Source organism: Triturus cristatus, chromosome 10 (genome assembly GCF_964204655.1).
Source record: "Triturus cristatus chromosome 10, aTriCri1.1, whole genome shotgun sequence".
NCBI lineage: Eukaryota > Metazoa > Chordata > Amphibia > Caudata > Salamandridae > Triturus > Triturus cristatus.
This window is the reverse complement of record NC_140593.1, coordinates 1,157,057,701-1,157,082,949: the sequence shown is the minus strand read 5'-3', so window position 1 is coordinate 1,157,082,949 and position 25,249 is coordinate 1,157,057,701. Positions and strand designations below refer to the sequence as shown.

The 25,249-nt window shown below is 48.4% G+C and overlaps 1 protein-coding gene across 3 annotated transcripts in view; it reads right to left on the bottom strand.

Annotated features, from left to right (window-relative positions):
• Window positions 1-25,249, bottom strand: part of SYN1 (synapsin I) — a 561,211-nt gene that overhangs the window by 62,532 nt on the left and 473,430 nt on the right. For all 3 annotated transcript variants that reach the window (XM_085629525.1, XM_085629526.1, XM_085629527.1), the window contains exon 8: window positions 8,228-8,302. In XM_085629525.1, the coding sequence (XP_085485651.1) occupies window positions 8,228-8,302 (75 nt within the window). The remainder of the gene's footprint in view (window positions 1-8,227; window positions 8,303-25,249) is intronic.

The window sequence follows — 25,249 nt, the reverse complement described above, 5'->3', positions numbered from 1 at the left end:
CTGTGGCCCTTGTCTCCTTGACGCACACTGTTCTCCGGCACAGGACTAGTGATGCAACCTTCCAGTATCGTGATGACAGAGCTCACACAGTGGACCAGGCCACTGGGGCCTTCCATAGACCTGTGGCCCTTGCCTCCTTGACGCACACTGTCCTCCGGCCCAGGACTAGTGATATGACCTTCCAGTAGGGTGATGACAGAGCTCACACATAGCCTCCCCACGGGTGCTTTCCATAGACCTGTGGCCCTTGTCTCCTTGACGCACACTGTTCTCCGGCACAGGACTAGTGATGCAACCTTCCAGTATCGTGATGACAGAGCTCGCACAGTGGGCCGCGCCACTGGGGCCGTCCATAGACCTGTGGCCCTTGTCTTCTTGACGCACACTGTCCTCCGGCAAGGACTGGTGAGGTGACCTTCCAGTATGGTGATGACAGAGCTTGCACAGTGGACTGCGCCACTGGGGACTTCCACAGACCTGTGGCCCTTGTCTCCTTGACGCACACTGTCCTCCGGCACAGGACTAGTGATGCGACCTTCCAGTATAGTGCTGACAGAGCTCACACAGTGGACCGCGCCACTGGGGCCCTCCATAGACCTGTGTCCCTTGTTTCCTTGACGCACACTGTCAACCGGCAAGGACTATTGATGCGACCTTCCAGTAGGTTTGATGACAGAGCTCGCACATAGCCCCCCCACGGGTGCCTTTCATAGACCTGTGTCCCTTGTCTCCTTGACGCACAGTGTTCTCCGGCACAGGACTAGTGATGTGGCCTTCCAGTATCGTGATGACAGAGCTCGCACTGTGGACCGCGCCACTGGGGCTTTCCATAGACCTGTCGCCCTTGTCTTCTTGACGCACACTGTCCTCCGGCAAGGACTGGTGAGGTGGCCTTCCAGTATGGTGATGACAGAGCTTGCACAATGGACCGTGCCACTTGGGCCCTCCATAGACCTGGGGCCCTTGTCTCCTTGACGCACACTGTCCTCCGACCTTCTGAAGACAGTTCTGTTTTAACTCAGTCTCGCCCTGATGTACTGACTCTGCGCCGAGATAGCCCTGAGGGGGTGATTCGTGCAAGTTATCAAATAAATGTATTAATTCATTCATAGAGTTGTGGGTCTGGGTGCTGTTCACTCATATTACAGTACATGCTGTTAGGGTCACTGCTCCTCTCTCTTAACAAAGCAACGTCCAGTTTATCTTTAAAATAACGTTTTTGGGAATGGACTGATCTCCAGGCGAGAATGCTTGGCCAGGCGATGAGTCATAAAGTCACCCTCGACATCGGCTTCCTCCATTTTTTGAGTATTAATGAGTCATAATTATGCAGAAATTCCTTTTCCATAAGAATTACTGAGAAAACCAAGAAATTTCAGGCTCGTCAATGCCTTCTTACCTTTCTCACTAAATTGCCAAATTTGTATTACGTAGACACGTCTTCATCGGCGAGAATTCACAATTGCCGAATGTTCGATTAGGAATATGTGTCGTTCATAAAATGCGTCACTTCCTTTCACAGAAAAATATTCAAGGGGTAACAGTAATCGTTTCATATCAAAAAGGGTTCAAAGCCAACAGAGTAAACTTGCTTATTACAGATAAGGCTGCCAGAAGTAACGTTTTCAAGCTGTGACCCGGCACCCCGTGACCCTACTCCCTCATTCAGTGCAGAGAGCGACTGATGGTGGCCCCAAGGACTCTCTATGATCATTCAAGAAGCCAGTGTGACCCCTTGCACTCCTCTGTAACTAACCGAACAACTATTCAGGGAGGAAGTCGGAGGAAGGCTCCGGGTCAGGTCTCCCACGATCACACTTAAAGAGACAGGTGAGGGGTTTGCCTCCAGCACGTCAATAAAGACGTGCACACCCAGTACGTTTCTGGCATGCCTTTAAGTTTAAAAGAAACTAGGCGTTTCCATACTAATAAAACATGTCAAATACCATTTGATATCAAGTCGCACGGCTGAATGCGTTACTATTCATACTATGATTAAATTGAAAGCGCATCTAACTAGTGTATAAATCAATTTATTATGCCCCATTTAATAAAATGATAAACACATTTTCAACATTCTGGTTGCAATAGGCTTTCACAAGACTTCCTGCCCCACATGAGCACGTCATATTTTCTTAGACATACACGTCACGCGCCCCACTCTCACATACACGTCACGCGCCCCACTCTCACATACACGTCACGCGCCCCACTCTCACATACACGTCACGTGCCCCACTCTCTTTAGGGTCTGGTCACACGGTCCACTCCGGGCAGTGGCGCAGGGCATTCATTTTCCTTCCAGGGTCCTGCATTCTGTACTAGAAGCTATTTTTGATCTACAAGTATAACGAAACAGTAATATTTAACAGTCACAACCAGTAGCCAAACCAGTGCTTAATTTAAGCCGGTGGTTGCCGGTGGAAACAACCGGCCCTTATTTCCCCATATCAGATATTTACCAGGAGCAAGAGAACGACAAGCACACAGATCAGAAAGACAGTGGAAGAGAAAGATGGCAAAACCGCCATAAAGGGTCCCTGCAAGAGAGAGAAAAGGGGGCAGGGAGTGTCTGGTAGTGGATTAAAGATACCGGCCTTGGTATTCGGCACGTCGCCGTTTAATTGCATCGCCGCTGGTTTCTGAGCACACCTTCAGACACCGGCACTCTTTCTTTCACAAATTAAGAACTGATTCAAACATGGAAGAAAAGCTACACCACAGATAATGTCTAAAGGAGGAACTCCATGAGAGAAAGCTGGTCACTTTTAGAGGGGCAAACCTCTGTGGAGCCTGCGAGATCCGTCTGCTTCCTGGTTTAGACTCCCTGTCACATACATAGCTACCAGTGGGGTACTTCTCTGCGCACCTAGGGCCTCATTTACAGGATTTTGGCATAGGGCAGTGCAGCAAGTCACCTTGCTGCGCTGCCCAACTCCAAAGTGAAAGGGCAGGAGTACACCGTATTTATGAAATACGATGCACTGCTGTCCTGTCTCCCTGGACCGGTGCAGTTTCGTCAGCCTAGCGCCATGGTGCAAGGGTGCCACCGTTGCATGCAGGATTGATTTTTTGCGGGAAGGGGCATCTTCCTGCACAAAAACAATCCTAAGAGGTGTCTTCCTCTTTTTATGTGTGCTGCACAATGCAGCGCACATACAAGAGGAAAAAACAAGGAGAAATAAAGACATTTCTCCTCGTTACGCCTCACCTTGGGAAGTGTAAGGATTTGGCACTTCCCCAGCTTTACATGATTTTGAAAGTCTGGGGCAACGTTAAAATCCATGAGCGTTGCATGGGAAAACCCACCGAAACGCCCATGGAACGCCTCCTGGGCGCAGAGTAAGGCTCTGCAACGATTTGCACTGTGTTGCCTTTCTCAAGATTTATAAGGCCACTCAAAGCCATGCAGGGTGACTTTGTGTGGCTTCATAATCTGATTCAGAGCCTTGCGTCATGCATGTACCATTTTACGTGGTGCAAAAGTGATGCAGGGCTCTCAAAAATAAGCCACTTAGCAGTGGTGGCCGGTAATTTTAGGAGGGAAGGGGCAGATGCGACACACGTGCACGCATACACATTCAAACGTGCGCACACACACAAACACATCCATTCCCAACACTCATTACCAAACATTCATACATACATGCATGCATGCACGCATGCACGCATGAAGTATTAATTTTAAAAAAACACACACTTACCTGCAGCTCTGCCTCAGAGGTCCCAGGAGGCTTTGCTGCCTTCCCTCATTGGCAGACCTAAGGTCAACCAATGAGGGAGGCAGCAGTCCCAACATCATCACAGAGTGGGATGGGGTCAGCGAGACTGCTGACCCCACCCCACTCTGTGATGAAGTGTCACTGATTGACACTCGACCCTGGGCGCTTCAGGGCTTAAAACGGAAGCGTTCAGAGACAATAAGTGACGCTACCCCTCGTCACTAAGTGTAGGGCCTCAGGGACCTTTGCTGAGCTGAAGAGGTCTTTGCGTTCAGAACATGTGTGGCTCCTGGCTGCCTGACCTGAAAATGAACAGTGTCTGTCAGGCTGACCTTTGTTCATTGTTCGTGAGGGGCAAAAGGTGGAGGGGCGTGGCCCCTCAGCTCCAATGGACTGGCTGCGCAGGGCCGGCTTTAGGGCTGGTGGCGCCCGGTGTGACAATGTCTGTTGGCGCCCCCCCCAATGACCACCTCTGCCACGGATTCCCACACTAGCACCCTTTAACAGTGCCCCTCAAGTCTCCAGAACCACTGTCTCTCGGATTCATTTAGTTTTATGTGTAGTTTTAGCCTTTACGTGGCGTTAAGCAGCACAAGTGTGGTGGTGGTAGCAGAGAGGGTAGTGATCGTCCTTTTAACCCATGTCACTAGAGTGAGACCTGCAGCTTCACTCATCTACAGTTCCATGGCTCTGTTCTTAACTCCCTCTTGGTGCTCATCAGTTTGGTGTGTAGTGCTGTGCAGTGCATGAGTGCTATACCTGCGCTGGTTGTATGTGTTCCTGTCAAACGCAGAATACAGGGTTAACACGGGGCTGAAGTACATGAAGGATGTAATGTTGTGCAGTGTGTGCATGTTAAATGTATGTGCTGGGTGTATGTCTGCCTGTGAGTGGTACAATACATGTAGGACATGGTGCTGTGCAGTTCATTTTATGCATGTTAAATGAATGTGCTGAATGTATGTGTGCCTGTAAGAGACCCAGTACATGGAGGGAAACAGTGCTGTATGTATGTGTATGTTAAATGCATATGATGGGTGTATGTGTGCCTGTGAAGGGTACAATCCATGGAAGACTCTGGGTTCCATTTAGGAAGACCCAGGGCTGCACGGTGAAACATGAGGGGAGCAGGTAGAGGGCTCCCCTAAAGAGATGTGTGTATTGCTGCATTCCTGCAAGCTGGGTGGGACACACTGGAGAAGGGAGAGTCAGGCGCCCCCTGTCTACTTCAAAGGGTGCTCCTTCATTCAGAGCGAGGTCACAAGGAAGGGGCCTGGGCACATCTCAGGAAGGAGATAGGGCTGACAAGAGAATCATAAACAGTAGGGATGAGTCTCTGGGCTAACACTTTTGATACACATATCACTGTGGCTGACATCCAGGATTGAACTACAGTCACTCCCATGATCTTTGTTTTGGGTCTATCGGATTTGGAGTCGCTCCTCCTTAGACAGACTGCTTTCTAGAGGAAGAGAGGGCAGAGGAGTGGGCACTTCAGCAGGGAGCAGACCCCTCAACATAAGCTTCAAAGACTCAGACTCCAAATCACATTTGCTGTTAGTAAATGGACTATAAGAAGGGGAGCTTGTGACCCCAAAAGTTGTCAACTGTCTGACAGGCTGTGCGAAGAGGAGAAGCTCTGCAAGACGTCTGCTTGTGACCAGGACTGGACACCAAGGCCTTCTATCTCCCAGCTCGATGAGGAGGCATCCCCCAGGGAACCCAAGACCACCTGCCCTGCAGCCGCAGCACCTGCCTGCTTGCCCAGACCAGTGTGCCCTGTGAGGAAGAGGAGAACGTTGGAGGGAGAGACGTCCAGTGGGGGATCCTTTTGGGTGGGCTTCCTTAGCGAGGTGTGAGGAGATGGCTGTTGCACCGACCAGGTCGATGCCAGCGTGCAGGAAAAGTTGGTGATTCCGGTATGTTAGAGGAGGGCTGCCGTGAAGTGAGCCATTGCCCGGGTGCAGTGAGGAATCGGCAATCCTGTATGCAAGGAGGGGCCACTGAGAAGGGAGCTGTGATTCTCGGGGTGCCAGGAGGGGCTGCCGTAAAGGAGTCTGCTGTGCTGATCCGGTTGGAACCTGGGTGCAGTAGAGAGAAGGTGACTCCATATGTCAGAGGAAGTCACAGGGACCAAGCTAGAAGTGAGACCTAGTCAGGATCATCACCGGAGGAGTGAAGCCGCTGTGAGGACACCTGTGGCTCCGAACAGAGGATCAGCATCAGGATCTTCCCACTACTTCCCCACCCACTCACTGTGGGACCGACCAAAGACTTACCCAGCCAGGAAGAGCCACTAAGAACCTTCGGTCGCTACGGCTGTACGGTTACGTGTGAGAGGAACTTTAGGATGGTCTAAGGCAGCCCTCCTAGGCGCTAAGCAGTGAACTTACCTGAACCAGCAGCTGCCATCCCCGGGCCCGCAGAGGGGGTGCGCTCATGAACTCCGGTCACTCCGATCCTGCAGGTGCGGTTAAGACTGGTTTTGGGTAAGCCGGCCCTGGGGAAACTTGCTTGCTAGATAGCACTTTGATGCTGGAACACTTTTAGCTTGAAGACAGAGTCGGAGTTGAACTCTTGAGACGCGGACAACTAGTGGGGTTTAACCTGGATGTTGCCTATCGTAAATGGGGAATAACCACTAGCGACGAGGGTGTGGGACACAAGGAACTGCCTAAGAAACACTGACCTTAGGGAGACTGCGCAGCTGTTTGTAAATGTCGTAGTTCCCTATGAGTAAATAGCAGTAAAAATAAAATACTTGTTTTATCATAAAAGTGAGTATTTAGTTGGACAATAATTTATTGCTGCTGCTGTCCATCTTTTGAGTTGTGAGCCTGCATTCACCCCCTTCCACCACCCATACCCCCGACGTTTTCACCACCCTCCGAGGGAGCCTTGGTCTGCTCAGACCCCGCTGTTCCTGAGACTTAAGTACTGGAGTGGTGCTTGGCTCATTTGCGTTGGATCCATAGTAGGTCGGGCCCCGGGACATCAGGCGTCATAGGGCTCAACCCCTATTTTTGGGCCCAGTATCTCCTGCTTGCCCTGTGGCCCCCTGAATGGGGTTCTATCCTTATCCATAGTAGGCTCGAGTGGCTTGGAAGGAAGGCTGAGTATTGTTGTCTCATGCATGTTGCTCAGTCATAATTTACAAATGTGTGTTTCAATCTTTTGATTCAACACGTCATGGTTGAGGCAGCATTTCATCCTTCCAGGTCCTGAAGCAGGCCTTTCGAACACTCGTTTCGCCCACTCTCATCACTATTTCTGTTGGAAAATAACATTTTACGTGCTAACTTACATGCAATCTAAAACATTCCATTGACTATAAACAGCGACAGAAAGGGGAGAAGACAGAAGTGGACAAGAAACATCTCTGCATCGATAACTACAAAGTTATTGTTTCAACATGAAACCCTGAGCGCCGCTCTTCAGCAAGCAGACCAGCCAACATCTGCCGGGCCCACGGGCTTATCTCCTCAAAATGAGGGAAGCTAAGTTTAGCTTTTGTTTAGTCCTGATCACATTATTAAGGACCACAAATTAATTCGCTCATGGGGTCTTTAGTCCACCACCCTCTTTTCATTGTATGAGCTCAAAGTCTTGTAATCTGTAATCTCTCTCTCCCCCCTCTCTCATTCTCTCTCTCTCTTTCTCTCAGGTGCGGCCGGCACCAGCCAGAGGTAGGGGGGCGGGAGGACATGTGAGGAAGGGGGTAGGACGCAGGAGGAAGTGAGGAGGCGGGGGAAGTGGCTATGAAAAAATCTAATTAAAATTGAAAAACTTTCCTTTTTGCCGCTTCCTTGCCCGTCTCTCCTCTGCAGTCCTCCCTCGCTCGGCCACAGGAAACACACCCAGGCTCCCAGTCAGCCAATCACAACGCTGCCTTAGCAGTGTTGTAATTGGTCAGAGCACCGTTTTTCAGCGCTCAGACGCTGACTGGATGCCTGGGCATGTTCTCCACATAGGCCGCGATGCAGCCTGCATGGAGAAAGTGCAAAGTGCGCAAGACTGGTTTGGGTGGCCCGAGAGAGCCGTCCAAGCAGTCATTGTGCACTTTAGGAGGGTGCTACCACTCCTCCCCTGCCCCCTCATGCAAAGCTGTGGGCGGAAGTAGGAGAAAATAAAATTATATTAACACAAGTTCTTATCATTTTATTTTCTCTGTCTTTCACTACAAAAAAACAGTGGGGCGAAACTCCTCCCCCTTAGCAGAGGAGCCACCACTGCTTTCTCACTCTCTCTCTTTCTCTCTCTCTGGATACAAGACATTCATTTTTTGGAAGATGGTCTTCTCAAGACCTTTCTTAACACTTGAGTAACTTCCATCCATGTGATACACTTTGCTTTGTACTCTTTTACTGTAGAGCCACTTTTCATCCCAAGGCATAGTGCCTTAGCTTCAGATGCACCCTCTTCAAGGAGCCTTCACTGGAGTGTTTCCATCCATCGTGTCCACATTTAACATAGTTGCCATGTTGGCAAGATCTGGCTCATCCTACCTGTCAGACATGGCGATCTGCTCCAGCATGGCCGAGCCGGTGTTGGTCTTCCAGTTCCCCGACATGGATGTCCTCCTGTGGCGATAAAGAGACACGTCATCACTAGGACATCAAGGACATCTTTGCACAGTTTCCCACAATGAGGGTCAGTGAGGGGAATTTTAAGGGCACCTGCTCTGAATACAAAACACTGTTGAAAAAAGTCATAGAATACAACTTATTTTATTTTCTAGAGAGACTGAGGTATCTGAACCATCAATCTTAAAAATGAATCTGTTTCGCCATGTTGGTTTGCCACAGGTCAGGATATCTAGGGAAGCAAAGTTATCGAGATAAATGACCTAACTGCCTGGGGGGATGATCAGTGCAAAATCCGACAAGCTGATTCTAGTCCTAAAACATGAAATATGAATATACACTAACATTAAAGATATACTACACAAACTGCAATTTTTTCCACCAGTAAATTTAACATTGTTGCCTACATCTGCCTTTCTCGCTTTGCTGGCACCTCCTTTGCATGTATATTGGAACGCACCTACCTTTGAGTGGTAGTGAGGTTTAGTAAGCCTAAATTAAACATTTCCTTATCACCGTGCACATATCTCCGAGCAGGTTACTGTGCCCCGCTTTGAACAACATGAATTTTCTTACTCCTGTAAAACTTCCGATGTGTGTCCTAGACAAACGCTAAAGGATTTCTGAGGTTACATTCATACCGTAACATTGAGAATGGGGGTCTCTTATCATGGGAATATTTTTGGTTGTCCGTGGTATGCTCACAACCACTTGCGGTGAGTGTGCATTACAGTCTTAACCAGTGAATTTTAGCATATGTTTTTTTGACTCTCTACAAAGTGTGCCTGATATCGTTATTTTGCCACATCGCCAAAAACTACTAGAAAGAACCTTATCTGTTCCCCTGGCAAGACCTACAACTTAATTATTATGGCAGAAGGTCTGCCCTTTATCTGCCATCCACTCTTCTATCTTTAACTCCAAACTATTTGTTGCCAAATAATTTATGAAAGTGTCCAGTGTTTGCTTCCAATTTTATGTTTGTTTTGCCTTCTGCTTCCGGAGTTGCCTTATTTGACCCAGAGACCCCTATGCTCACTTAGAATCAGTGACTATTTATCATGATTATCTGTTATTTTGTTGTTAAGTCTTTCGTCCTGAAGAAAGCTCTTAAATGTTGTTAGAGTAGCGAAACATGTTGACTTTCAAGTAATTGAGTCCATACACGCGACCCTTGCCGTTTATGTACTTGCAGTAAAGTACTTTAGGGTGTCCAGAAACATGTTTTATGTCACAGTACACTTCTTTTGTTTCTAAGGCACTGTTACTGGCCTCCATTTCTTTTTCTAAAGTCTAGAAGCACCGCCATTATTTCCATAATTTAGGGCAAATGGTAGATTGTTGTGGAAATGAGATCTTTTACTCCATTCCTCTCATATGTTGCCAATGCTTGCTCCTTCTTGAAAGACACTGATGCTAAGGAATCAATAGGTTTCCAAAAGGTCTCTTGGGACTTTCCTTTTGATACACGCTTTACCTGTCTTCGTTCTTTTTTTACCCTATGGTTGAGTGATCTGTCTGGTTTTTGACACTCTTGCATTGTAGCAAATGGAATAATATTTTCCATGTATGTTTGGTTCCCTGTAGTAGGAAGGAACCTCAGTGAGTAGCTCAATATTTGGGTGATTACTATCCATGGGATGTTTTTTTGTACACTGACTCTTCACGCAGTCATCACTGCCAAGGCAATATCTGTGCATATTGATTGCACGTGGAGCTAATAAAATGTAGTAGGTCCTTAGCTCTCTGAAGTTGTGCACCTATGTTTATCCTACAACACGAGTGCACTGTTGTCTCCCATATGGTTGCCCATAGTGCTAACACCCTACACCCAAAAGCGATTGCACAATTATGTATTGAATAAATGTGGATACATAGAAGTCACAATTTCTTTTTTCGAAGTAGGCAAAATAAATAAAAACTGCTAAGACCAGAAAAAATACAGCTGGATGAATGCAAATGGAAATGTTACTTAAAATAGGTACCATGAAACAGGGGCCCTTGTGCACAGTAGCGCTCTATGGACTTCTGCAGAATGTCAAGAGTTTTTAAGAGGCGCATTTAATGTTTCCCTTACCTCACCCTAACACGGATGGAGCACTTTGATGATGGTGCTCATGGAAAGGTAGGGGGCCTATTCTTTGTCACACTATTCACTGGAAATATTTACCACGCCTTTGCAAAAACAGACAAGCCTGTTCACAGACTTTTTTGTCCCAGTCAAAGAAACACTCCCTCCCCTGATCCCTCTCAGTCAGATCCCAATAAAAACATAATGGCGCCTCTTCTAAATCTGTCTTGTAAAGATGTTGTGGCGCAGATGCTTAAAAAAAACACTTAATTATTTAAATTGCATGTGATATAAGGTGGATGTTACATATCAGTGCTTAATTTGAGCCGCTGGTTTCCGGTGCTCGGCACCAGCATTTAATTGTCAACACAGTGCTTGTGCCACTCTACCACAAGGGGGTGCTGTATGGCTAATTTAGAGATGACCACAACAACAGTTAATTATCAATTCAGTATACATTAAAAATGACCATTACGTGCTGCCCAAGCCATTCTTATAGCTTTGCGGGCCTGGAACAGTCTGAATTGTCACACTTGTAGGAGTGCGATGGTTAGTAGTGGCATTGTTACTATCATTGGAAGCACGGCAGGGGCAGTGTGTGGTGCAGGCTGCAGTGGCCTCCATACGACAGCCCTGGCGCTTATTAATTTACAAATTAAGCATTGCTACACACCCCATAGGAGGTGCCAGCACTCCATACAGACAGTTCACATTCCCAGTTTTTTTTCTCAGAACAGCTTCAGGCATGTGTTTCGCAGCATGAGCAGTGCCTGCGTCATCAGCCCTGGAAGCACTCTATGCACCAAAACAGCAAACAACAAGCAAACAACGCCAATATCATCAGACTGCATGCACCAACTCATCTACAGACGCACTCCTTCACCACAGCACACCTTTCCTATAGAACCCAGCAAACAACATGGCGGCAACCCCCAAATCATAAGCACCACATACACTGTAACATTTAAAGCAACCCCATGCACCGCACACAACACAACCCCCTCCTGGACAAACACAACAAACAAGAATGCAGCAAACCTCACAGCATCACCATACATGCATTCTCTGCACACACTCTATGCACCGCCAACTGCCACAAGACACAACACATGCATGATACCAACATAGTAAGAAACACAGCAGACAACAAGGTAGCAATTCCCATAATTGCATACACAGTTACCTCTAAAGATGCTTCATGCGCCACACACAACACAACGCCCCACTAAGACAAACACAACAAACCCCAGTGCTGCAACTTCACACCCTACGTTCTAACTGCATCATCGCCTATGAAACACTCTCTACTTCTCCAAAAATCACACTTCCCTGTAGAAATGCAGACATTATACACACACCACCCAATACATTTGTCTCTATAGAAGTCCAAAAAGCAGCAAGCGTCAATCCACACAGCATCAACACTGCATGCCCCATACCCTCTCTGCAGACAACCCAAAGCCCCTTGCTTAGGCCAACACACTAAAGAAACAATTATGCCATATCCCTCCATACACATTCCACAACACCTACTATGCCATAGCGACCTAGAATGGCACACAACACATATATCACTTGAAGGAGAAACAAAGACTTGAAAGAAAAACAACTTCCCCAAAACGGACAGAAATACACCAAAAAGAGAGCTGACTCACCCTAGCACACATCAGGCTAAAACACTGAGCAGACAAACACGACTCACTGCTTAATAATGTGAAGCCCACCCCCCACAGGATCTGAGTCCACCTGCACGATTCGACTGCAGACCCCATCTACTCAGAACATGACTCGCGCATCATCCGCCATCTCAGGATGTGGCCCGGTGCCCAGTAAAACTATGTGAAAGCCCACCCTGGGAGGGTGTGGCTGCATCCCACCCACTCCGAATGGTACCCACACACACAGCATCCATCCCCTGAAGAGGAAACCTCATGCTCAGCAGAAGTATGGAATGACAACCATGTTCACACACAGGTCCACACATGCTGTCCATTCAGAATGTGACTCGTGACCTCCTGGTTGCCCACACCATTTAATACGTTTCAGCTTTTCTTTTTTTCAGAATCTTTGTTCCTCTGTAGACCTTTCCACCTCCACTGCCGACATCTTCTTCACGCCCCAATGCTGGCACTTCTCGCTTTTTGCCTGCTGCCACCGCATGCCGCTCGATGCCTGCCATGTCCACATTGCCCTTGCTCCGGAAGCCTCTTCTTACCACAAGCAACCATGAGCCAGATGTACAAACATTCGAAGTTGTGATTTCAAATTGCAATTCTTACCGAATCACCATTAGGAAATCAGAATTCCTACTGTAAGAAACCTTTCTGCTTTTATTTAGCGATTGCTAGTGGGTCGCAAATCGACCTCGCTCATGAATATTAACGCGGTAGGTTGCAGTCTGCGATCCATTAGCAATGATAGCTATCACCGGGATGGTGGCCTGCTGGGGTCAGCAGACCACAATGTCTGTGATTGCTTTTAAATTAAAAAAAAAAAAATTATGCAGAAATATGTTTACAAAATTGAAAAAAAGGCTTACCTTTTTTAGAGTAGGCAGTGGTTTCTGGGATCAATACCTATTCTTAAAAAATTATTTTGTTAAACATTCTCATAATAGAAGGGGTCCGATGGGGACCCCTTACCATTTGCGAATGTTTTGGGACTGTAATGTAAAAATGCAAAATATTAACACATACCACTGTGATTCGATATTTGGAAGGAATATATGATGTTACAACATAAATAATTACAACGCATGCTTTTACAATGCGGTTTTTCCATACCAACTACCATTACATCGCATGATTTTACAACACATGCCAATACAACGCATTTTTAAAAACTACCATTACAATGCATACCATTACCACGCATATCATTTCATTGCATAATACTTTTAGGGCAACAGTAGGGTAAGTGTTGGATAGTGTAGGGGTAAAAATTACTATTCCCACTCCAGTGAGTGCAACAGTAGGGAAAGTGGTAAATTGTTCAGGGGTAAAAATTACTATTCCTATCTACCTCAAAACCCATACCCACCCTAAAACAAAAAAAAATCCATTACTGACCTTATAAAGCATTGTAATGGCATGCGTTGTAATGGTATGCATTGTAATGGCATGCGTTGTAGTGACATGTGTTGTAATGACATGCGTTGTAATGGCATGCGATGTAAAGGCAGTTGTGTTGTAACAGTTGCGTTGTAAAAGCAGTGCGATGTAATGACTGCATTGTAATGGATGTTTCCCATTTGGAAACGGATGCCCTAAACAGGCCCCTTCCAAATAGTGAATCGCAAAACCAAATTGTGATCCTGTAAGAAGTTACCAAACAGCAATTTGGCTTTGGTACATTTCAAAATGATTTTTTGTAAACATCCCAGTTTGCAGAATCGGGCCGCTTGTGACCTCCAAAAAAGATTTTTACATCTGGCACAAATTCCTTTTGCTCCAGCCAGCATGGCTAGTTCTTGTGCTCACAGACATCTTGGCACCTTCCTGCAGGAGGCTGTCCTTGCCTCAAGCAGTGTGCTCTTGTCCACAGGCCAGGAACTTAGGATCTGATTACGATGTTGGTGGGAGGCTCCTATCGTAGCTTTGTCGGCTGTCCTCCCGTCCGCTTCCTTGGCGGTCTGACCGCCAAATTTTGAACTGAGTGGGAACACGCCTACAAGACCGCCGCAGTCCAGCCACCTCTGCCGATACTCCTGCGGCGGTGGTGGGTGAGCCAGAGGCGGCTCATGGAGGGAGTTCCGTCAAGCTTCCCGCTGTGTATTTTATGATCTGCCTTTCCGCCGAGGTTTTCCTTGCTGGGACACCGCCATACACGTGTCGGCAGAAAGGCAGTAAATGAGTTAAAAACTCACTGAATTCTGGCCCCGATTGTCTGTAACTTGTTGAGACACAATCACAGTGCGTGCGGTGTCCATTCCAGGTGACAGGGCGTGCGATGTCTCTTGTTCCATGGACCTCTTGATGCCTTCTGCAGGCATCCGACCTTTGTCCTAGCTGCCTCTTCTTGCACCCGGGCAGAAAACTCTGCTTGCTTCCTACTCTGGCAGGCTTGCTAATTTCCTCAGCAGATTAGGCAATCCTCCCTTAGGCAGCTACTTATTGTGCCAACAGACTGCCCTTGTTTCAAGGCAAACAACTTCTTCTTGCTTCAGTCAGCTCAGCCACGCGTGTTCTTGTCTTAACGCACAATCTAATACCAGCTGCTGTCTTTCCTTGCCCCAACAGGTTCTTTATGCTCACTGAAAGGTAACCCTGCTTTCTTCAATCATGTGCACCAAAGCACTACCATGCTCTTCCTCTAAAACGCCAAGCTTTCACCGATTGGCTGGCTATCAACTGTTTACAGAAGAAGAAGAGGTTATAAATCTTGGTGATTGAAGTACCCAGCCAATCACGCAGTGGAAGAGTGATGTCTAATAGCAACGACACTGGCCCATGCATGCACAAGTATGGTGACCAGACCTCGAAGAGGAGCAAACAAAAGTCCTGCTGTAGCCAAGTGTAGTGAGGACAATATTCCATTTCAGAGATCTGATATTCAGGATAGAACGACCAAGCATCATGTGGCAGATTCAGAAGACTTCTCAAATTCAAATTCTTACTTAGAGGTGTCAGATTTACTATTCCAGCTGCAACCTAAGAAACAATGGGGAAGGTGTTGGACTTTGGAGAGGTCAATTTTTAAAAAATATAAATACAAAAAAACATACAAATATATTTAAACAAATATACTAAATGCATATATTTAAAAACATATAATTAATATAAATAATAAAATATTAAGATTACTAATCGATTTATATTAAAATGTATTTACCAATCCAAAACATTAAAATATGTATATACCTTAAACACTCTCCACCCAGCTGCCCTAAAAACCCAATGCCCCAAAAATGAATCCCTAGAAAACAATAATAGTACACAACAATTAAAGCAATCATAATGAATAATTAATTATAATGAAAAAATACAAAAACATAATACATTTAATAAACATAAAGTTATTTATAACAATTAGTTAATTTACATTATCAATAATCTTATTAACCAATAAAGAGTAAAAATAATTACCTACCAATAATTTAAAAATTATTATTTGCAACAAATCATTAAAATAATTAATCAAATTAAGAAATGAAAATTGATCAAATATATCGTTCTAAGCAATTATAAAATATATATTAAAATAAGCCCACCCTACTCCCCAACAAACCTAACAACCCACCAGTAAATAAATTCAAATAGATTTTAAAAATCTATAACTATATTACCAAAGCAAGGATAAAATAAACTATACTCAAAGATAATTACACGTAAGTAACATTAAGATAATATTAACGTATAACACAAAAAGTAGTAAAACATAAAATAATTTAAAAATGATATTGTATACAACTAAATTTATAAAACGATATTAAACACTTAATTTACATTCTTATCTGCATTATTCTTCCCAGGATATTATTGACATCACAATATTTTTTACACAATTTTTGTGTCCAACAATATTTTTAAAATGAAATTGAGATTGTGCAGCCTATGTTCATTATTAATATTTATTTTTGGCCATGTGTCATGAATAATGTGTATGGTGTTACTACTTGAGTTCCAGTCCTGCTTTTATCCCTATAAGGCAAATATAACAAATGTAGTAGGCTATCTAGCTCCCAAGTCAACATATTCAACCACAAATTTTCAAACCCTTGCTATCGCCACATGCTACAGCAACGGACACCTTCTCATGCATCCTTGTGAAAAAGAGCATTATTTGCGCTCCCCTGTACAACTGGGGCGCTTGAGGAATAAAAAGTATTTGGGGACCAGCACGTCCTTGGACATCTCGCCTCTTCCCCAGACACATTCATACTGTGTTTGTCGGCTGTGCAGGGCAAAGGATACAACTCTCTCGCTCGCTTCTCACGACAGCAGAACTAAGGGCTGACGTAGTAAAGTGTTTTACCCATCCTGGGTCAATGTATTTAAAATCAAAGCGTTAGCTGCTCGCACTGAGAGCGAGGACACGTGGGAAATATGTCAGCAAAGACACACAGTGCTTGGGCTCTGCACTCTGAATACTTTGGTCATGTCCTTCCTCCATTGCAAATATAATTGTGCCTGTTGCCGCTGTTTTGCTAATTATGTTCTGTGCCCAGTTACTCTATAATAAATACTTACAAGTACGCCCCTATAGATTTAAAATGTATGTGTGGCCATTAAGGAGGACATAGGTGAACTTGGAAACTGAGCGGTCAGGGCTCTGGTGGAACCGTCTCTAAATAGGCCCGACCTTTTACAGAGCTTCAAGGAGGAGTTTGTGAGATCAAACGCCTCTTGGCACATATAACAACACTAAGGCTCAAGACAAATCCAAGTACACAGACTGCATCAGCCCTGTCCTGGCACAAAAAACACAACAGCAAAAACCAACAGAAGCCGTTGAAGGAATCATGCTAGGGAAGGAGGCGGTATGACCAAAATTGGAGCGTGCGCTGCCGTGTTCACAGAGTAAAGATGCTCGCGCGCCGTCCATTCGCCATTGTATAAGTAGATTAATTAATGGCTGATGTGAAGAATTTAAACAAATGACAGTATCAAATCTACGTCGTGAGCAAGAACAAATGAACATTTTAAACGTGAGGCTCACAATCTTCCAACAAAGTATAGTATGAGGGGAGCTGTAAAGTGTGAAAAGCCTACTCCAGGGGTGGTAGATTATAAATCGAAAAATCTGACCAGGGAGAAAAGAAACTTTCTCATCCCAGATCTACCCAAGGTCTTCCGTTCTGAGCAGTGGGAACCCTGCCCAATAAGACCCTACCCTGGGTAAAGGCGTGGACGTTGATTCATTAAAATGGCAGGAGTAGTGGATGTAAAACCACACGTTATTTGACTCCAATGACATAACAGGAAGTGATGTTATATGACCTTTGACACACTGTTACCTGTTTTAGGATCTCTCTCACCTGTGTTTCTCCCCTTTTGCTGTCTCTTTCTCGACCCGTCTCCTCCTCTATCTCATCTGAGTTCTTCTCACTAATATCCTCCTAATATTTTCAAACGTCTACCCCTCTCTCACTGAACCGGTCTCTTTCACACCTCTCTCTCACCTGTCTCCCACCTCTCTTACTCTATCTATCTGTTACTCGCTGGTCTCCGTCTCAGTGTAACGGTCTAGTTTATTTTAGAACACCCCCGTCCCGGAAGCCATATCACACATTGTATCACTCTCTGGCCAGGCGTGGCCAGAGAGCTTAAATAAAGATGCAGAGGTCGCTCGTGACTTCCGGCACGATATAATTGCCATGAGTGTTGGTGTCTCCATATCTTACTGTACTACAGCGCACGACAGCATAGAGCGACATATGTGAGGCCTACCTGACTTCCCGACACTGGCGACGAGGGTGGGATGTGCCATTCCCACGACGACAACGAGAATCACCTCCGATGAGAGCCGGTCCACCAGCGCAGGAAAGGCCCCAGTGCTGCACAGCGTAGGTGACGCAGCTGCTATCATCAAAGAAATCCTGCAGAGGCCGATCGGAGTAGGCGCCGCAAGCTACGAACATCAATCAAGCTGCCAGTGAGTGGTTGCAAGCGGAGACCCCAGCGCCCGCTTGCATATCCGGAATAAGACGCGCTGAAACTCCCGAATCGAGCCCGGTGGAGCACGCGTCAGGAGGGGCAGTGTGCCCATGCGCAGTAGCGCCCCATCGCCCCAGGCCTGGAAAAGGGATAGCGCAAACACGAGCGCGTTGCCAGCACTCAATAAAGCGGCAGCACAGCTGACTCCATGCGGTGGAGAGAACAAGGAAGGGGCAAATTAAACAAGCACAAGCCAACTCAAGGGCAGAAATACTCAGAGGAAAATAAAGAAGGAAAAAAAAAAACAGTAGATGGAACAGACAACAAGAAAGAGTTAAGCAGCATCAAGCACTGGCAAATGCAAGCCCCAGACAAGGAAAGTGAACAAAATATAGTGGCTAAAATCACACAGTGGCCATATTAAGATAAACTCATGTCAGGAACAGGACTAAACAACTACCAACCATGGTTTACCAAGCAGCGCCAGCACAACAGCCAATTGCCCCTGCAGCTCCGCCTCCACACCTGCACACACAAGTGAGTGCACTTCCCCCGTTCAGTGAACTAACTGACCCTGCCACAGCGTCGCCCAGGTGGAAAGTATGGATTGGCCGGCCGGACAGTTACTTTATAGCCACCAGGGAGACAGATGGAGCAATAAAAAGATCACTGCTGCTACATTTCGCAGGGGACGAAATATACAAGTTGTTTGCGCACCTACCGAACACAGGGCCACAGACGGACTACCACGCAGCAGTCAGAGTCTTAAATGCCCATTTTGATCCTCAACTCAACCCTGATTATGAACGCTTCAAACTCTGACAAGCACGCCAGAGGGAATAGGAGTCTGTGGACGCGATCCACGCACGCCTACGCGAGTTGGCAAGTACATGCACTGAAGATGACCAAGCAAAAGAAGTATGGGCGCAACTGATCCAGGGATGCCGCAACAAGACTTTACGGACCCTCATTCTGCGACAGCCGCGCATATCCCTCGAAGACATATTAATCCTAGCTCGATCGCATGAGCTCTCAGATGTCCAGGCATCAGCCATGGAAGCCGCCCACAATGCGACGACCGCACAAGCGGTGACTGTCAGAACGGAACGAGTGGACGCCATCAGGACAACGACTTGTGGTGGGCGAGGAAGGTGGCCCAACAGGAACTCACGCCAACAACACTGCGGATACTGTGGGAAGGAGGAGCACCCCCAAGACAGCTGCCCAGCAAAAGGGAAAACCTGCACAAAATGTGGCATTCCCAACCATTTTGCGAGTGTATGTCGAGGTGGTTCGAGATACCGAGGAACGTCAGGGCGGAAACCACCATCCAAACAAGTGAGACACCTCACATTGGAGGAACCTGCCACCTCAAAGATACCAACGCCGACTGCGCACCGTCGGCATTACTTAGAGGGCTCTTCCTCAGATGGCGAAGAGGAATGCCACCTCATCTCCTTTGTGAATGATCTCAAATGAAGACGTCGGCCACAACCAACGTGTGCCATCGAGATAGCTGGAACACCAGTAACAGCCCTTATTGACACAGGTGCATCAGTGAATGTAATGGGTGTCAACATTACAGAAAGCTAAGTCCAAGTCCATCGCTCACACCGTCCAAGGCCAGAATCCTCAAGTACGGAAGCCAGACCCCACTTCCTCTGAAAGGGAAGATGTCTGTGCAAGTCAAATCGGAGGACCGCAAAGTCACCACAACCTTCCACATAGTGGACAGGGAAGCAGACACATTAGTTGGAAGTCACACCGCCGAAGACCTGAGCCTGGTCACGTTTGCCAATGCAGTGAAGTCACTTCAAACTGAAGGCATACTGGAACTATTCCCACAGCTATTTGAAGGCCTAGGGAGCATGAAAAGACCACCCATAAGACTACACATCAACACAGCTGTGAAACCCTTTGCCCTACTGCATCGAAGAATACCGTTTCACTTACGACCAGTAAGGGAACAAGAATTAGTGAAGCTCGAACAACAGGGAGTAATAGAAAAAGTGACGGGCCCAACACCCTGGGTATCTCCCATGGTCATCGCTGAGAAGCCCAGGCAGCCAGGAAAAATCAGGATCTGCATTGATATGAGGATGCCGAATCAAGCAATCAGGAGAGAAATGCACCTAACACCTACCGTTGACGACATACTGGCTGACCTCAATGGTTCGCAGTGGTTTTCTAAATTAGACCTAAACGCCAGTTACCACCAATTGAAATTAGCCAAGGAAAGTAGGTACATTACCACATTTTCAACACATCTAGGTCTGCGATGTTATAAAAGGCTTAACTTCGGGATATCTTCGGCAGCTGAAATATTCCAGAATGAAGTGAAAGAAGTGCTGACGGGGCTTCAGGAAGTCATTAATGTCAGTGACAACATTTTAATACACTCAGCCACGATTGAAGAACACCATCGTCGTCTCAAAGCAACCCTAAAGCGGCTGGCAGAACATGGAGTGACTCTCCACAAAGACAAATGCCAATTTTTTAAACGATCTATCGAGTTCTTCGGTTATGTCTTCAGCCAAGACGGAGTGAAAGTGGATCCCAGGAAGTCGCGGGCCCCCACTACGGCATCCGAAGTCAGAAGCTTTTTGGGTATGGCGACATACTGCGGGAGGTTCATCCTGAATCTTGCCAAAATTGCAGAACCACTGCACAACCTGACAAAGAAAGAATCTGCTTGGCACTGGACTCAGGTAGAAGAGGACGCGTTCAAGAAAGTAAAGTCGGCATTGCTGGAGAGCACGACTATGGCATACTTCAACACGACTCGGTCAACAGAACTGTTAGTGGATGCCAGTCCAGTAGGTTTAGGAGCTTTACTAACCCAAGAAACTGAACCAGGTGCCTGGGTTTCGCTAGCCTTTGCTAGCAAAGCACTGACAGTGACCGAAACTCGCTACTCTCAGATTGAACAAGAAGCACTGGATATCAAGTGGGCCTGCAATCACTTTCATTTATATGTCAGCGGTCACCCATTCAGAGTAGTAACAGACCATCAACCATTGCTCCCGCTTTTCAAAGGGACGGCACCTCATCCCCCACCCAGGATTGAGCGGTGGGCGATACAACTTCAGCACTACCAACTGGAGCTAGTGTACAGACCGGGCGCCAAGAACCCTGTCACGAGGAGGAGCCTAGCGCGCAACCAAGATGGCCGCGTAGGTGCGAGGCTCCCGAGGACCTCCGCAACCTCCTACGTTTATCCTGTCTTCATCCTGCATCGGTTGAGGGGACTGTGTCGGTGAGCCTGAGCCGAGGTGGTACCCGTTTCCCGTTTTCGAATCGGACCTCGGGTGCCGGAGTGAGCACCGATTGAAGTTTGCGGCCTACTTCTCTCCTGACCCCGGATTCGCGTTTGGGGGCGACCCAGTGGCAAAGTGAACAACAACGGCGGGCTGGGCCTGGTGAGTCGCGTACCCCACACTTTCACTTTCACTTTCGCGCCCCCTTGCCGTTTTCGCAAGTGGGATCACGGCGCTCTTTGTGTTGGGGTGGCCTCGCTGGGAGACCCTGCCTGCCTGCCTGCTGCGGCCCACTCTGCCGTCCTGGGGTGGCCCCCCGGAGCTCGTGGCCTTGATTGCTTGCTCTCCGCTGCGTGGCTGGTGCGGGTGTGAGACCCGCGACGATGGCCACGAAGCAGGATGGGGATCGGTTAAAGGCCAAGTCAACCCGGCGTGGCGCCGCACATCAGGCCAACATCATGGACCGCTACACCCTCCCGAAGGGGTCTCCCGGCGGATCGCCCAAGTCCTCTGAGTGCCCCCCGGATGCCCCGGATTTGCCCACGGATCTGTCTCTGCAAGACGTCATGAGCGCCATTGCTGAGATGAAGGCCTCGGTGGGCCAGCAGTTCGACACTTTAGCGCACAAAATCGACGCGGTCCTCATTGATGTCAACCTTGTGAGAGCTGATCTCTCTAAGACTAACGACCGAGTCGATTCTTTGGCCCACACCGCGTCGGGCCTCACGACTGAGGTGGCGGCCCTTCAAACGGAGGTGCACCGGCTCCGTCAGGCGAGTGCGCTCATGGATCGGCGCCTGGAGGACTCCGAGAGCCGGGCCCGGAGGAATAATATCCGCATCATCGGAGTGCCCGAGGGACGGGAGGAGTCGGCGGCGGATCTCTTTGTGGAGGACCTGATCACTACCCATCTCCAGCCTCGAGGACTGAGTACATTCTTTGCCGTGGAGAGGGCCCATAGAGTTCCCGGGGGCAGACCGAAGGTTGGAGCCCCTCCGCGGCCTCTTATTGCCCGTATCTTTAACTTTCGGGACAGGGATGCGATTTTGCAAGCTTCCAGACTGCAAGGGCTGGAGAACATGGAGGTGAACTTTTATCCTGACTTCACCCAAGCGGTCCAGAAGCAGAGACTGAGTTTCCTGGGCGTCAAGCGGCGGCTTCGAGGCATGAACTTAAAATACGCCATGCTCTTCCCGGCCAGGCTGCGGGTGGAGGTGGATGGTCGCACTCACTTTTTTGACCGTCCTGAAACGGCCGGGGACTGGCTGGACACTTTGTCTGGGGGTCATGATCGGGATGGCGGGGGGGGGGCTGCGGGAGGAGACTGCCCACCGGACCGGGTCTGAGGTACTGATGCCGGGGCTCACTCCGGATGATGCTGCCACTTTCGGCCAAGCTTAGGGTCTTTTGTTTGTTGTACTCGTCTTCCCTTCTTTGGAGGCGGTGCGGGGTCTTGAGGGGGTACTCTTTCCTCCTCTAGGGGGTCTAACTAGTTCCAATTATATAGGGGCGACAGGCACACTGCAAGTTGGGGGGGCTGTCTGGGCTCATGCAGGGGTGCAGGGAGGGGGGAGTTTTGTTGGGGCGGTTGGGTTGGGGTGGGGTATTGTTCATTTGTACCACAAGGCAAAAGTATTGTTGTGCTATTCCTAAAGTGCTCTCGGGGGGACGATTGATCGCTTTCGGCTATGATGGGGGGTAGGGGACTGAGTCTTTTGTCCTGGAATGTTAATGGACTGGGGGACAGGATAAAACGGGGTGTGGTCCTGCAGTTCCTGAAACGAATTTCACCTGATATAGTTTTTCTGCAGGAGACACACCTCATTGGCAACTCCTTTCGTGCTATGAATCGACGGGGCTACCGCCTTCTGGCCCATTCGGGCTTCACGTCTGGTTCAAGGGGTGTGGGCATCATGGCTAAAACCTCGCTCCCGTTGGAAGTTGATGAGGTGCTCCATGATGACAGGGGACGTTACACGGTTCTGGTGGGTAGAATGGAGGGCAGAGTGATTGTTTTTGTTTCTGTCTATGTCCCGCCAGGGTTGCAAACGACTACTTTTGCGGATCTGGGGTGCCTCCTCCTTGGCCTTCCGGAGGGGATTCTAGTGGTTGGGGGGGGATTTTAACGCTGTGGTTTCCGGAATTGAGGACCGTCACCCCCCTAGGGATCTCCCCCGTGCCCAAGCGTGGTTGTCTGGCCTCTTGGATACCTTGGGGCTGGTGGATTGTTGGCGTTTGAAACACCCTACGCAGAAACAGTACACCTTTCATTCCGGGGCCCATGGCAGTCTCTCAAGGCTAGATTATGTCCTGGTGCCGGCGGCGCATGCGGGTAGGTTCGGGGAGGTGTGCCATTTGGCGCGGGGTATTTCAGACCACTCCCCGCTCCTGTTGCACTTCGACATTCTCCCGAGGGGGGAGGGTAGGGTGGTCCCGATTAATCCCTGGTACCTGCGTGACCCCACCATTCGCGCAGAGTTGGTTAAATCCCTTAAGCGATATTTTGACGATAATGTGGGGTCTGTGTCATCGGCGGTCTCTCTGTGGGAGACGTTCAAGACGGTACTCCGGGGGGAGGCCCTGTCCCTTATTTCCCATTCCCGGAAGCGCGAGCGGGAGGAGGTGACCCGTGTTGAAACTGAGATAACCGAGTTGGAGGGTGATCTAGAATGTGGGGTGACGGATGACAAATTACATGTTCTCCGACTCAAGCAGGCGGCCTATAAGGCCCTCGTCACGGAGGCGGCTAGGGGCCTCAGTAGAGAGCAACAGGGGAGACTGTATGATGTGGGTGATAAGGCTGGGAAATTGATTGCGTGGCTGGATAAAAAGGAGAGAGCGAGTCGAGTTGTCCCGTCGATTGAGAAACTGGATGGTGTGTGTGTCACTGAACCGGAAGAAATTGTTGATTGCTTCGCAGAATATTTCCGTGGGGTGTATTCCCCGGTGTCCTCCCGCTCGGAAGAGGATTCCCATGCCCTGCTCAGGGATATCGCGCTGCCTTCCCTTTCGGAGGAGGACAGAGTGTCGTTGGACGCCGCCCCAACATCTGAGGAAATTGCCCTCGCCATACGTTCGGTCGCTTCCGGCAAGGCCATGGGTCCTAATGGTCTTCCTATCGAATTGTACAAGCTGCGACCGGATACGCTGGCGCCGCATCTCCGTGCTATGTTCCTCACGGCCCGTTCGGCGGGTTCCCTCCCGCTAGACCAGCGTCTGGCTACTATCGTGGTTATTCACAAGGAGGGGAGGCCGCGGGACCGGGTCACGTCCTACAGGCCCATTTCGCTGCTGAATGCGGAACCCAAAATTCTCGCCAAGGTGTTGGCCAATCGGCTGGTTGGCGTGGTGTGCGATCTGATTCACCAGGATCAGTCCGGTTTTATCCCTCATCGCAACACTGCGCTCAACCTGCGGCGCTTGCATGGGGTGCTCGCGTGTGTCCCGTTCATACGGGAGCCGGCCATTTTGGCGTCCCTGGACGCCACTATGGCGTTTGACACACTTGAGTGGCCATATATTTGGGCGACGCTGGCGAAGTTTGGGTTTGGCCCGGGATTCATCGGTTGGGTGAAATTGTTGTATTCCGGACCGCTGGCGCAGGTGGCTGTGAACAGTAGAGTGTCGGCTCCGTTTGAGCTGGGCAGGGGCACGCGGCAGGGCTGCCCGTTATCGCCGCTCCTCTTTGCGCTTGCCTTGGAGCCCCTGGCGGAGTGGCTGCGGTGGCATCCTTCTATCCGTGGTCTCCGATGGACCCCCGAGTATGAGGACCGCGTATCTCTTTACGCTGATGACATTCTTTTGTACCTGGCTTCCCCGCGTAAATCGCTGATAGTACTGGTTGATGTATTGCACTCATTTGGCCTCAACTCCGGCCTAGTCATCAATTGGGCTAAATCTTGTGTGTATGTCCTCTCTGGGGAGGCTCCTATCCTTCCGCGGGGTTGTCCTATCCAGGTTGCTCCGCGGGGATTTAGGTACCTGGGTATCTTCATTACCCTGGACGCGGAGGCCCGGTATA